General features: G+C 44.2%; 1 protein-coding gene across 1 annotated transcript in view; it reads left to right on the top strand.

Annotated features, from left to right (window-relative positions):
• The window catches only part of Kcnk1 (potassium two pore domain channel subfamily K member 1), a 39,505-nt gene extending 36,791 nt beyond the window's left edge, over positions 1-2,714 (top strand). The window contains exon 3 of the mRNA XM_028767794.1: positions 2,455-2,714. Within this exon, the coding sequence (XP_028623627.1) occupies positions 2,455-2,714 (260 nt within the window). The remainder of the gene's footprint in view (positions 1-2,454) is intronic.
• Positions 2,715-15,143: the final 12,429 nt, after the last annotated feature.

Genomic DNA, 15,143 nt, shown 5'->3' with positions numbered 1-15,143 from the left:
AAAAAATTGTATGTGGTTTTGATGACAATATAGATATCATCTTAACTTTTTTAAAGCTAGCAGGCAATTGTTTAACTTCCATTTTGCTTTCTAATTTCTTCATAAGTTAGAGACATAGAAGGTCCCCTTGGTTGTGTGTTCTGGCTACACTTTTCTCTGTGTAAATTACCATCTTCTTTCTACTGGTACATGAGCGCTCTCAGCTTTCCACAGAATACTAAATCCTCCCTTAACCTGCTCTCTTGTTACAGTGTGGACCTTGTTTCTCAGGCAGCCAACCAGGACAGATTTTTATGCTTGAAGTGTTCAGGACTTGGTCATGTAAGGAATAAATGTTCCAAAGATGTAGGTGGGATAAAAGCTTGCCTGAAACCCCGTGGGCTCTTCTGACAGCGTTCCAGAGTCTGGTTAAATAATAACCACCGCGGGAGAAGATTCTTCTAGTGACTAACAGTGGTACTGCCAAACACCAGAGAGTCCCCGTGGCACCAGCTTACTGCCAAAGCCAACAGTCAAAGCTGAAGATGACTAAATCATGCCTGGCATATTCAGGGCCCATCCAAGCCCCAACAATTCGAACTTTAACTTTCCTTGTCTGCCTTTTCTGGAAATCTTTCTTTTATGATTTACTCCTGGGACATGAAATGAGTACTTCAGATGTTCAGATTTCCTGACTTTTTTTTTTTATGTTGAAACTGACTTAAAAATCACTGTTTGCCCATCACACGTTCTAAGAAGTAGTGGCTATCCTTCAGGAATAAGAAAACTTATCTAGTGAATGTTCCATGTGGCCAAACACTGGCAGTGATGTCATAGGTGGCTCAGGAAGCAGAAATTTGTGACAACACTATTGAGTGTTGCTCGTGAAACAGGAAAAACATTTTGTGAGTCTCTGATTCTAAAGCTGGTGAGGAAAGGGTCACATTGGGTGACTCTTACAAGCCATTTGACCCTTAGGTCAAAGCTACATTAGCAAAAATTGACTGCTTTATTCCTCTAAGAATGAAGCCAGGAGAGAGCGGGACACCTGGCTTCAGGCTGAGGCATTAGTAACGTTGAGCAGCGCGAAGCAAATTAAAAATGGCTGATGTTGAGAAATGCAAGAAGGTTCTTGTTCAGATGTGTGCCCAGTGCAGAAAGGGCAGGCAGGCATAGCATGGAGCAGATCTCCAGGTCTGTCTGGGCAGAAGACAGGTCAGGCCTCTGGATTGTCTTACAGAGGCACTAACAAGAGCGAAAGCATGACCTGGGGAGAAGCTATGCTGAGTAATTAGAGAAACCCAAGAAGTACAACCCAGTAACCGAAATAATCTTCACTGGGATTAAGAAAAAGGGAGAAAGAGCAGACCTAATGGTTTATCCTGATGAGTAATACCACCTGCCTTATTTATTACAAACAGTGTCTCGTGGTTTTTAATGTGTACCATCATTCAATTCATACATCAGAACTCAGATCATGAGTGGACCAATGTTTCTGTTGGACAGTTTGGATTTATGTACAAGTGACTCATAGTACAGTGGGTATCATTCTTTTGAAAATAACAATTCCAGTTGTGTAAATTTTTCACTCTTCTTCCTCCATTAGTGGCATTCAACTTTTTACAAAGATGAGATGTCACTGCAAAAGCAATAGAACGGTTTTATACTTAGATTTATGTAACTGGGCACATGAATGTGTTTAAACACAAGAAAAGTCCCTCACTGCCTCAGAAGTAAGCAGAAGACCAAGCTGTGTTTCAGTCTGCGTTCACTGGCCTGTACAGGCAGTGGCTAAACATCAGGAAACAACTGTCTGTTCTTGATGATGCTGATTTAAGAAATCCCTGTGTCAAACGTTGCTGTCTTTTAGTCCTGAACGGCATTCTGACGTGGTTTATGTATGATATCAAATAAAGTGTGTTTAACACTTAAAGACAGCTGAAGCCAGACCTGGGGAGATGGCTCGGTGGGTAAGAATGACCACGGCAGGCATAAGAATCTGAGCTTGAATTTCCAGCATCAATATAAAAAGCAGGCTGCACACCTGCAGCCCTAGGTGGCTGAGGTGGACACAGGATGATCTTGGGGCTTGCTGGCCACCAGCCTAATGCCAGGTTCAGTGAGAGACATTGTCTCAAGGAAATAAAGCGGAGAGTGATAGACAGGACATCCAGTGTCCTTTGGCCTCTGCACTCACATGCATAGGTACACCCTCCTACTTGACGCTCACTCACACACCAGTCTGAAGCCTGTGATTGTGACTAGTCCAAGTTCATCGGCGGCTAAGTCATTTCGTTCTTCTTCTCTGCAGTCCTCCATGAGATGTATGGAATTCAAACCTTCCTAGAAATCAGCTGGGGTGGACCTACCTACTGGAGAACCCTTGTGTGTGGCGTGGGATGGGGAGAAGTTGTTCCGTCTTGATTTTATGGCAACTAGATCAGACTAAGATGCTGCCTGTTTTCTGCCTCACAGGTTACCTGCTCCTCGGACTCATCGCCATGTTGGTCGTCCTGGAGACCTTCTGTGAACTCCACGAGCTGAAGAAATTCAGGAAAATGTTCTACGTGAAGAAAGACAAGGATGAAGACCAAGTTCACATCATGGAGCACGACCAGCTGTCCTTCTCCTCCATCACTGAGCAGGTGGCCGGCCTGAAGGAGGAGCAGAAGCAAAACGAGCCTTTTGTGGCCTCCCCGTCAACTCCCTATGAGGATGGCTCTGCAAACCACTGAGTGCGGGCCACCAGACCCCGGACATGAGGCAGGGCCTTGACTGTGTCCGTTTTTACAAGAAAGTCAAAGCTAAGATGATGTTATTTTAAGAAATATCTACTCTTAACAATATTTTAAAAAACAGGGAACTTTGGATTCTTGGGGTGGGTTTTAATCCCTGGGCAAATGAGGTATGCGCCTGTAACTCATTGAAGATATGCCTACCTAGTGCCACACACTGGGGACAAATACTTGAAACAGTGTACTGCAGTGGGTGGAGGCAGATTTTATATGTGACTGGGGACTCTGGGTTTGCACCCCAATCATTTTACCGACAGCTAAGCAGCAACATTTATACTTACAAACAAAACAAAACAAAAAAATCTATAGAAATGTATTTTATAAATATGTTTAAGTGTCCTGGCTTGCATGTGCCTATCCAAAATGATTATTTTTGTAGAGTCTAAATTAACTCTCTTTATAATGAATAGGCCATCATCCACTGTGTACATAGAACATATAAATATGTTTATATTCTGTACATACGTGTAGGCTACCAGATATCCCTGTACTTCTTACACCAAGATAAGAGGTATCGTTTTTTTTCTTTTTGATTTCTCTTTATACTAAAGAACCCAGAATTGCCACAACAAGCTAGGAGGCTTAACAAACTCAAGAGAAAATCAGTATGATATTCTGTTCCTGTATACATTTCTACCCTCTTGCAATGGAGTAGGACCAGACAACAAGTGAGGAAGAGAGTTGGTGAGAAGGTGAATCGATTTGGTCTGGAAGACATGCCGCCATTTCTACCCACCTCACACTAAAGCACAATGGCAGTGCCCCCCTCCCCTGAACAGATTATGTCAGGATAATCTGAGAATTCTACATTTAGAATCTGAAATCAATAAAATCATGGCAGATTGCAATCTTGTGGTTTATTACGTCTGATGTACATTGTCTATGTATGCCTCACTTTGGAGATACTATACAGTATAAGTTCACTGGTGTATCTGGGGTGTCAGGATAGATACTTTATAGTAACAAGTCATTGGTGTATCTGGGATGTCAGGATAGATACTATACAGTAACAAGTCACTGGTGTATCTGGGATGTCAGGATAGATACTATGCTGTAACAGTTCATTGATGTATCTGAGATACCAGGATAGATACTATGCAGTAACAAGTCATTGGTGTATCGGTGTATCTCGGATATCGGGACATTTAATGAGACCAGGTATAGACAAAGTCTAAGAGCCAGCAGAGGGGACACCTGTGGCTCTGTCACTTAAGCTACATTCTGAGTGTGGGACTCAGGAAAGCCCTTTTGTGTCCTCAGAGTCTAGATGCCTTGTGGGTGGAAGAATTATTTAACACAATGGCTGTCACATTATATGTCTTACCCTTGACAGAAGAGAGACACTGGGATGGTTTTTGAGGGTGCGGAGTTTATTAGAAGAGTTATTATTTATGACACAGATAGACAAACAGACAATAGCAAAATGGGAGTTCTGAAGAAAGTTTAGGCCCCAACCAGAGACAGACAGTGTGGCTGGGCCCCTGAAGAGAGGAAATCAAGTCTCTAGTGGCAGAAGTGGGCTCCTGTCTTATTGCTTTTCTGAGGATTGGGGAGGGCCCATGACACAAGCCTGCAGCCGGGCTGCCTGGTTCTCAGGCAGGAGTGGGTAGAGAGCAGGAGATTCATCCACTAGTAGTCCCTTATGTTTAACTTCCTCTGCAGGTGAGAGACCATGGAACCCAGAAATCTGTTGCTAAGGGCTCATAGACAGTGTATCTGTGAGAAGGGCTCCTGTGAGTAACTGTGGCCTAGATTCTCACATCACAGTCTTCCCAACCTGACACTGGTGTCATTCGAATGTATTCCTGGGTGGCTAGTCTTGGTTCCAGAAGGCTAATTTTGTAAAACAATGGCTAATTACAGACCTAACTGCAACTATGAATATTTTCTCACAACATCCTGTAAGTCGTTTTCTGTTTGTTTTATTCTACAGCATTTAACTGGCCAAGGTTATTTGTCAAATGTATCCATTTCTGGGCTGGAGAGATAGCTCATTTGGTAAAGTGTTTGCCATACAAGCATTAGGACCCAAGTTCAAGCCCCGGGATCTGTGTTAAAGAAATATCCAGGTATGCCTGCACATTTGTAACGCCAGTGCTTGGCAAGCTTAAAGAAATGGGTCTAGTGCCTGCTGGTCAGTGGCCTGGCTTACTTGGCAAAGTCTTGGCCAGTGAGAGACCAGGGGTGTTGTTGTCTAAGGACTGACATCTGAAGTTGTCCTCTGAACTCCAGATGCATGTGCACACATGTGCGTGCATTCACACGCATTCACGCACCAACACAAGCACACCACACCCATGCATACGTCCTCTGATAAGCTATACCCACTTCCCAACTTATCTGTGTACCTCAGGCACCTCCAAGCCCATGTCCCATACTGACAGTATTGTTGAGAAAGCAAATGATAGTAGTGGCCCCTGTGGTCTATAGGAAAACCCGTGTTCCATTTTTAACAGGGGGAAACCTGATCAGAGTGAAGATTATCTTAAAATCAGCTACCACAAGAGAGATTTCCTTTCCCCACCGAAATTTACAACGATGTTTTCTTGTGTGTTGTCAGCATTTAAATGCTGCATTTATGACCTCATCTGTCCAGGAAATAACCAACTAGCTGTAAAATGGGAACTTACTTTCCATAATTCTTGATGCACAGTATAATAATGTCCACAACAGCTCTGTTGGGACAAGGAGAAGGAGGAAGAGGAGGAAGAGGAGGAGACGACATATACACATATATGTATGTGGTATATGTATGTGTATGTGGGTGTGCCTGTGTGATCTGTGTGTGTACATATGTATGTATGTATGTGGTGTATGTGTGTGTATATATGTGTGTGTGGTCTCTGTATGTGATGTGTGTACGTGGTGTATGTATGTGTGGTATTGTGTGTGAATTGTCCATGTAGTGTATGCATGTGTGCATGTGGTATATGCATGTGTGCGTGCAGGCACACACTTATGCGTGTGCAAGTGGAGTCCAGTTAGCTTTGGGGATCTTCCTCAGTTGCTCTCCACTGTATTTTTGAAGACAAGATCTTTCACCAGATCTGGACCTCATTAATTCACCTAGGCTTGTTGTCAGCAAATTCCATGGCTCCGAATGTCTCCACCCCCTCACCCCCACCCCCAGTGCTGGCATTCTAGAAGTGTGCTCCCACACCCAGCTTTTACTGAACCAAACTCAGGTTCTCATGTGCGGACCACAGGCAGTTCACCACTGAGACCTCTCCCCAGCCCTTGAGTGCCTTTTGACCCATCAAGAAGAGATGGAATCACATCAGGGAGAGCCGGAACTGTGCATAATCACGCACCCCACTGATTCTTCAATAATAGTCTCACTGGTTTCATTAAAATTTCACACCATTCCTCAGACTCATGTTCCTAAAATGACAGTTTGAAGAGGAACCTTGGAGAATAGTATTCATAATTACTTAATGCTGTTGTTGCTGCTGCTGCTGCTGCTGCTGGAGCACCCTGGTGTCTCCGATTTTCTGCATTGTCTTGCTTGCCTGTGGGAGGGCAGTCCTGAGGTGGAGATTGGTGCTTCTGTGTATAGCTGAATCCAGTCTCTAGTCCACAGCACACATTCATTCCATCAGTTCTAGATCTGGTTCTGGGTGATATCAGAAGGTCCATTTACTGCTTCAGGATTATAGTTTATTTCCTCAGAACAGAACAGGCACCACAGGCCTCCACTCTCAGGAAGGCCAAAATCATCAGAGCAGCCATCAGGCAGTCCTAAAGATTCGGAAGACAGAGAAAGAAAAGGAGTTCACTGGTGTACCCTAGGCCCTTGGGGTTTCAGAAGGGCATCTTTGCAGATACGCAGGGCCCTGGTGGGAACAAGCAGATAACCAGGAGTGCAGCAAACAAAAACGTGTGGGGAGTCGAGACAGTGCAAATATAACAGGGACTGAGGTGTTTCTAGAAAGGTGTGAGCAGAGAGAATCAGTATAGCGTCAACTATTAAATCATAGCAGCCCTTTCTTGCTAGGAACCTCCTCTCCATTTGTATCTTAATATTCCTGCTTAATCATGTCTTAGCAGGATCCTGCCATCCTGGACTAAAGCAAGACTGAATGGCTGGGATCCCAGAAAATAGACTTTCTCTTTACTTTCCAAAATAGACGCCTCTTTCATCTTCTCTTCCCTCAATACGAAACAGGAAGGGGAGAGAGGAAGGAGTTGCCTGAGTAAGCTCAGGGTCTTCCAGGTGGGCTCCTCCCCTGGGTGAGCCTCTGTATTAATTACTTATCTCAGTGCTATGACAAAACACCCAACACAAGCAACTTAAGGAAAGGTTTGATCTGGCTCACATTTCCAGGGCATGGTCTACTATAGCACAGAGAGCATGGTGGCAGGAGAGGGAGGCACATGGCATCTTCACTCAGGAAGCAGAGAAGAATGCTTGTACTTAGCTCGAGTTCTTTTTATTCAGCCCAGCTCCCCCAGCCCATGGCATAAAGCCACCCACAGTTAGGGTGAGGTTTCCTACCTTAATCAATATAATCTAGAAACCCCCTCCTAGGCATGCTCAGAGGCCTGTCTACCAGATGAGATTTGATCAGGCCTGGGTGACAGTCAATAGGATCCATCCCAGTTTCTTACATGCACGTGACCTGGGGACTTGGGCAGCTGAATCAAGTGCTGTGGGCAATGATTTTCTCTTTGAACCAAACACTGTGTCTGTTTCCCTCCGGAATGAATACGTGAATGTAACTAATGAATGCACCTAATGTAACAAATGTAACGAATGAAACTTCACAGAGCTGCTCTTCTACCAGGCAGCTTAGTTTGGAGAATTACACCTGTCTGCATTTTCTTTTACCTTTCGACTGGCTGAAGGTTCTCACAGATCATGTACTGTTCCACGCTGAATTGGCGACAGTGAAACTCTTCTCCCCCTCCTCTCTGAAGAATTGACACACTCATCTTCATTGGTCCACACAGCAGATATTTTGCTCAGTGGGTCCTGTCATTGACACTGTGCAACCTTCCAGAGAGTTTTAAGGTCCTTAGACACTACCTGGAGTTGGGCATCTCAAAGATACCATAATCGATAACTTATTTGTTCCTTTAAGATATCTAGGGGATGTGCATGCTGATGAAAGTAAAGAAGACTGCACTATGTATACCCTTCATGCGCATATTAGTGAGAGAGGCCCAGAGGCTATGCCCTGCAGCACTGAGCACATAGCAAAACAGCACCCACGCTGATGAGTGCTCGTGGCCCTGTGAACAGGTTTGACTGCACAGTCACCAATCAAATGTCAAATTCCTGCCTCTGGGCCATGCCTACTTTCTGTGCAAGCCTATGGATCTGAGTTTAAATTCCCAAAGTATACTTTTTAAAAGTAAGATGAAGTGGCAGAACCCTTATTCTGAAAGTTAGGGAAGCTCCACGTATCTTGCAGAGCAGTGAGATCCATGTTCAGTGAGAAACCCTGTCTTAAAACAACAAGTGGAGAATGATAGAAAAAGATACCTGATATTGATCTCTGGTCTCCATGTGTTCTCTCTCTCTCTCTCTCTCTCTCTCTCTCTGTGTGTGTGTCATACACATGAACACATGCTGTCTCTTTCTCTGTCTCTGCTTCTATGTCTGTCTCTGTCTGTCTCTGCTTCTGTCTTTCTCTGTCTGTCTGTTTGCCTCCATCTGTCTGTCTCTGTGTCTGTCTGTCTGTCTGTCTGTCTGTCTGTCTGTCTGTCTCTCCCCCCTTCAGGTTTCATTCACCTCCATTGGCACCAGCTTGATTCCATCTGTCCTGCGTGCCTTTAGCTGATATCTTGATGGCCTAGTTCTGTTCCGTGCCAGCCTGTGCCAACATATCTGTTCTGTGTCAGCTGCAGCTCTGTCTCTGCCATTTCTAATTTTCTTGTTCTCTCTCCCTCCTGCCTTTTCATCTGCTATGAACCAACCTGAAATTCATTTCTAGATCCTTCTCTTGTCAATTCAGTGATGTTATTTGAAGAAACGCTATCCAAACCTAGCTTCCCCCCCACGACCCCACCCCAGCTCCTTCCCATACAGGCCTCACAGCATGTCTCATGAAATTTCCTGTTTTAATCCAGATGGATTTCTGTATTTGTTACTACATGATCCTGTCACTGTACCGGGCAGGAGCCATGTCTAAGCATGCCTGAAATAGTTCTTGTATCTGATGAAACTAAGCTCCGTATACACCTAAGATAGGAAGATATCTGGAAAGCAAAACTTTCTCAATATTAGGTCCATAGTGGATAAAATGCTGGAAATGAGAAGAAGATGTAAATTATTATTTTACCAACAAATATGTGCTCTCACAAGACAGCAGATGTTATTCTAGATATATGGGATATACCAGCGAAAACAGAGACAGAAGTCATTGCTTGCCATTTCCAGCTTTTTTATTTGGTTACCTTAGTATATTTTACTGTGCTAGGGTCTTATGCAGCCCTACACTGGCCTTGAACTTGCTATGTAACAGAGGATGGCCTTAAAGTTTTATTCTCCTTCCTCCACTGTCCAGGTGCTGTGGTTACAAGCATGTACCATCGAGTCTGGTTTATCTGGTCCTGGGATCATATCTAGGGTTTTGTGTATACCCTGCTAGTACCCTACTAACTGAGTGTCAGTCCAAACCCAACAGCTTGATTTAAAAGGCTTTAACTGGGGCTATAGAGATGGACCAACCATTAAGAGAACCGGCTGCTTTTTCAGACAACCCAGGTTAAATTCCCCACACCCACAACCATCTGTAACTCTGGTTCTAGGGGTCTTATATCCACTTCTGGCCCCTGTGGGTACCAGGCATGCATGCGACAAAGACAGACACACAGAAAAAAAATTCATACACATAAAATAAAGATAAATGAATCTTTCCTTTAAAAAAGCTATTACAATGCATGTCTGATCTAGCTTAGCTACTTTGTGAATCTTATTTCATCCTCTTACACTCTCCACAAGGCAGGGGCATTCCCATGTGGGATTGTGGATGCTCTTTCCCCTGTTTGAGTCTTCGTTCTCTCATCTGTGACAAGTGTCTACCTCTTGAGGTCAGTATCAAGGGAGAGCATTGATAATTAGAGTGCCTTCTCTCTGCCTGATATCTTTACTAGCCGGTTTCTAAGTATGCCTTCACAGTCAGGCCTGTGAAAGGAACTGCTCTGCCTCAATTTTCAGATGAAGAAAAAAAAAAACAAATTAACAGGATAGCAGAGCAAGTCAGTGCAGGTAAAATGCCTTTAAGTAGCAGAGTGCAGTGGCTAAAGTCACATGGCCACTAAACGGCAGAACTTGTTCCTGGAGTTGCTAGGGTCACAGCCTGGGAACTGGCAGTCCCGACAAGCTAGGCTCTCTATCTGTCCTCTGGACTGCAATTAAAGAAAAGGAGACCAGAAAACGGAGGAAGAGGATCATGGATTGTGGCTGTACTGAGAAGGGAAACAGAGTGATCCAGTGATTCCCAAGTCCCTCTGGAGGGTCCTGACATGAGGTTATGCTTATCCATTCCCCTCTCTCTTTCTCTAAGACAAGGTTTCTTTGTGTAGCTCTGACAGTCCTGGAACTTGGTTTATAGACCAGGTTGGCCTCAAACTCAAATCTCCTCATCTCCTTCTTTCTCCCGTGTGCTGAGATTAAAGGTGTGAGCTACCACACTCAACCATGAGGTTTAGGCTTACATAAAGGGCAAGAAGTGTGCACTGCTAAGCCATCCAGGCCAAGGTGTAGCCCTGCCCATCACCAACCCACCACTGTCAGCTCGTGTCTGTCTCCCAAGTTGTCAGAACTGTGTGATATCTCTCTCTTCCTGGGAGATGAGTTCTTCTTCTGGCTGCCACCAGGCTGCAGGCTTTTCCTTCTCCCTGCTTATGATTCCTGAGAAAAATCCCATTTCCTGGGGGCTTCTTTAGATAGTCTGGTTCCCAAAGGCAAAGCACAGGTGTCTCTTGAGAATGTTCTGCCTCCTACCGGAACAGCATCAAGCTCAGAAATGATTTCAGATGAAAATTAGTGATTATTGTGTATTTGGGATGTAAAATTTTATTAGATGGTCCTGAGAAATGTCTGAGTCAAAGGAAATGAAGTCCTTGCCACATATCGATCAAAACTAGAGATCTAGTAGATCCCACATGGTCTAGAGAGAGAGCAGTAAATAGTGAGTTGGTACAGACAGAAGAGAACTGTTGTGTTAATTAATTTAAAACGGCCTCTGGTTATGCCGACTATCTAAGCTGAGGCAACTCTGCCTAGCTCAGCTGCCATGTTTCTCGGCCGGAGGCCACGTACACACAGCAGCTAGAAACGGTCAGCCCAGCCACTGGTTCAAGCCGCCAGCTCAGGTGGCCAGAAACACCAGCCCTGCCACCCACGAGACGCCAACGTGAGAGATGGCTCTGCAAATCTTCCACACTGTCTCCACAAGGCTGGGCATTGCTCAGACCATCCCACCATCCATTCGGGCCAGTAATAAAATGAGACTCTAATGCTTAAAGATTAATCAAAGGCTTTATATATTTATTAACGCTCAGTAACAATATGCCTATACAATTAGAGTTATTTCCCAATTAGCTAACCTAATTGTAAGTTGTTCCCTGAGACTGCTCTCCATACCAGTGTGGTTCTCCATCCTCCTACATCTCTGCTCTCCCTAACTCCTCCTCTTCCTTTTCTGCTTCCTCTCCTTACTCCTCCCACCTTAGCTCCTCCTACAGAGAACCTCATCCTCTGCTCTGGGAATGACGCCTGCTGGGTTTGCAGAGCATCTGAAGCAATTCAAAGCTTGTAGCCAAGAGATGACTGTTGATGGAACCTCTGGAGATGGTTGTGGATGTCAATCATGAGATCCAGTGACTCTGTAGTCACGTGTCTTGGGGCCCTGGAGTTGATGCATCTATCCTGGATGAGCCTGTGGAGTCGCGAGACAAGGACAGCCAGAGATATCGACACTGCAGGCTGTGGTCCCCAAGCTCCACTGGAATATCTTGTTTCATCTGTTGCTCTTCTCATTGTTGTGACAAATATGTGACTACAGTCGCGTGAGAAGGAAGAGTTGATTTGGGCTCACGATTTTGAGGGGTTACAATCCATCGTGGAAGGGAGGCACAATGGTGGGAGCACGAGTTGAGCTGATCACATGACCTCTGAAGTCAAGAAGTAAAGAAAGGATATTGGTGCTTGGTCGCTGGCCCACAGAATAGTGTCATCCCCATTTAGGGTAGATCTTGCCTCCTTTATCTATTCACTGTAGAAACTGCCCTACAGGCACGTCTAGAGGTCTGGTTCATGGTGTCTGGGTCTCCATCAATCTGTTAATCAAGAGTAACCATCATAGTCAAGGAGAACAATCCCTCTCAATCTCTTCAGCTCATGACTATATATGCCTGTCAGTGAGATGCCTGAGATAAGGCTGGTATCACTCATGGAGGAAGATAGCCGAGACCCATGACTCACCTTGTCACCAGCCACTAGAAGTCCAAGGGTGTGTGTATCTCATGTAATCCTCTTATAATCAGCTCACTGGGACATTCTGATCTAAACTTAAAGTTAGGATCCAGAACCTAAGCCAGTTTCCCTAAAGATTCCTGTTTACCAGACTTAGAAAGCCAGTTGTATAGCATGCTAACATGATTCCCAAACAGGAGAGTTGAGAGGCTTCCATTAAGAAAGTCAAACTAAGAAAGCTGAAAACAGGGGTTGGAGAAATGGCTCAGCAGTTAAGAGTACTGGCTGCTCTTCTAGAGGGCCTGGGTTCAATTCCCAGCACCCACAGGACAGCTCACAACTATCTGTAACTTCAGTTCCAGGAGATCTGACACACTCAGACAAATACATGCAGGCAAATAAACCAATGCACATAGAAATAATAAAAATTTTAAGAATCATGAAAAGGAAGATAAAACAGAATTAAAATTAAGAAAAGTAATTCTAGGCTGAGGAGGCGGCTAGGCCATAAGGACTTGCCTTGCAAGCATAAGGACTTCAGTTCAATTCCTGGAACCCAAGTTTAAAAAGAGAGAAAAAAAAAGAAACAAAGAAACAAAGAAAGCTGGGCATAGTAGTGCATCTTTGTAATAATCCCAGCTTTGAGGAGGAAGAGACAGGAGGCTCCTTAGGGTTCATTGGCCAGCTAGCCCAGCCTGTTGAGTGAGTTCCAGGCTAGTGAGAGACCCTGTCTGTAAAAATCAAGACAGAAGTCACATAAGGAATGACAATCACGGCCATCTGGTGGCTTCTACATTTATACATAAACTCACACATGACCTTGCACAGACACACATACACTCAAAAATTTAAGAGTCCTTAATAACCAAAATTGCAACTGTGAATCTAGTTGGTAGCAGGTCCTCATGGATCCGAGTGACTTTAAAACACAAAACCCATGTTGCTAGTGGGATACATTCTGTGGGAAAGAGAGATATTTAAAATGAGAGAGCACTGACATGTGTGTACTGTCATGATTGTGTTGATGCAATGGTGTTTTTTTTTTTATGAGACTCACCGAGGGCTCACTATAATGCTGTCAAAATGAGATTTCTGCACGTGATGGAAGGTAGGTGTGTTTAATGAACATCCTCAGCACTGGGAGTGTTGGATCTAAGCTCCTGTGCCCTCTCTGTTTCAACAGCAGTTTGGAGAGCAGCCTGGTCCTCAGTATGGGGCAGATAATTATGATCCTGGAACACTTTGTCAGATTCTAGTAAGGGAGATTGTCCGAGGCTCCTGGAGTTATGTCAAAACGACCCTACTGGTGACATGAAGACATTGCCACAAGCCAGAGCTGATTGATGAGTCCATTAATCCAGACAATCTCAGGGACCAATAAATGTCAACTATACTTAGTCCTGAGCTCTTAAAATTATTGACAATTTTTGAAGCTCATCTTTAAATTTCAGAAAATTCTACTACTTGAATTCTGAAAAAGGGAAAAGAATAAAAATAACTTTTCATTTTTTTCCTTATAAAAAGTTTTATTTTATTTTTAATTGTGTGTATGTCTCTGTGTGTCTACATGTAGACATGTGAACACAAATGTGGGTCACCACAAATGTCAGAGGTGGGTGTCAGATCCCTTGCAACTGGAACTACAGATGATTGTGAACTTTCCAACACGGTGCTGGGAACTGAACTCAGGTCCTCTGCAAGAGCAGCAAGCTCTCTTAACCACTATGCCATCCCTCCAGCCCCATCCTACTTTTTCTATGTGGTAATATGTGGTCATATGGCTAAATCCATTCTGAAAGAAAATTCTTAATTCCCATGGGGAATTCAGCTGCCACTCTTATCTGATCAGCTGCCCCAGGGAGTTTTGTAGATCATATGGAGGGAAGCAAGTGAAGACTGAGGTAGTCTATTGAGATTGGTTGTCTTTGAACACACTATGGGTTAAGCCAGTGAGGAATTCATACACCCTATGCAAGTTCCTTTAACCTGGTGGGTGGCCAGGGAGATGAAGTGTTATTTGTCCATCCAGGACAGGGGTCTTATGTGCTAAACAGCTTATGACCCACGAAGGGGTCAACCCTTATTGCCTAGGGTAACTAACTTCTGTTTCAATTATACTGTCCTCTTTGCTTTTAAATGTACTTGAAAATCTTAAAAATAAAAAGCAAAGGCATTTAAAACATCACACACACACACACATCACAGACACACACACACAAGAGTGAACTAGGAAAAGACGTGTAACTCTTTTTAAAAATAATTTATTATTAATAGTTTATTAATTTATATCCCAAAATGTTGCCCCCCTTCCCTGTCCCCCTCACAGAGTTCTTCCCTCCTCCCCCTCCCCCTGCCCATTGCCTCTGAGAAGGGGCATCAAGTCTCTACAGAATTAGTTACATCCTCTCTTGAGAGGCAGTGTTCATAAAAAGTCATGGTGTCCCTAAGATCAAGGAAGCAGGGTCTCAAGAGGACTGAACAGGCTGGAGGTGGTGCCACCAAGAAGCCAGAGCAGAGTACAATTAACAAGTGTGCAGCTGGAGGGGGGGGGAAAGGGACCTGGGAGAGTCATTTGCCTGTGGTCAGATATGCCTTGCTGGAGGAAGATACAGTTTCCAGGTTTGTGTGTATGTGTCTATGTCTGTATGTGTCTGTGTGTGTCTCTGTGTGTGTCTGTGTGTCTTTGTCTCTGTGTGTGTCTGTGTGTGTCTGTGTCTCTGTGTGTGTGTTTGTGCATGTGTCTCTGTGTGTCTGTGTGTGTCTATATGTATGTGTCTGTGTGTATCTGTATGTGTATGTATATTTCTGTGTCTGTGTCTCTGTGTGTGTGTCTATGTCTGTGTGTGTCTGTGTGTCTTTGTCTCTGTATGTGTCTCTGTGTCTGTGTGTGTCTGTATGTATGTGTCTGTGTGTATCTGTGTGTGTATGTATGTTTCTGTGTGTCT

This window comes from Grammomys surdaster, unplaced genomic scaffold (genome assembly GCF_004785775.1).
Source record: "Grammomys surdaster isolate TR1022 unplaced genomic scaffold, NIH_TR_1.0 181, whole genome shotgun sequence".
In the NCBI taxonomy this organism is placed as follows: domain Eukaryota; kingdom Metazoa; phylum Chordata; class Mammalia; order Rodentia; family Muridae; genus Grammomys; species Grammomys surdaster.
This window is presented reverse-complemented; position numbering and strand designations above follow the sequence as displayed.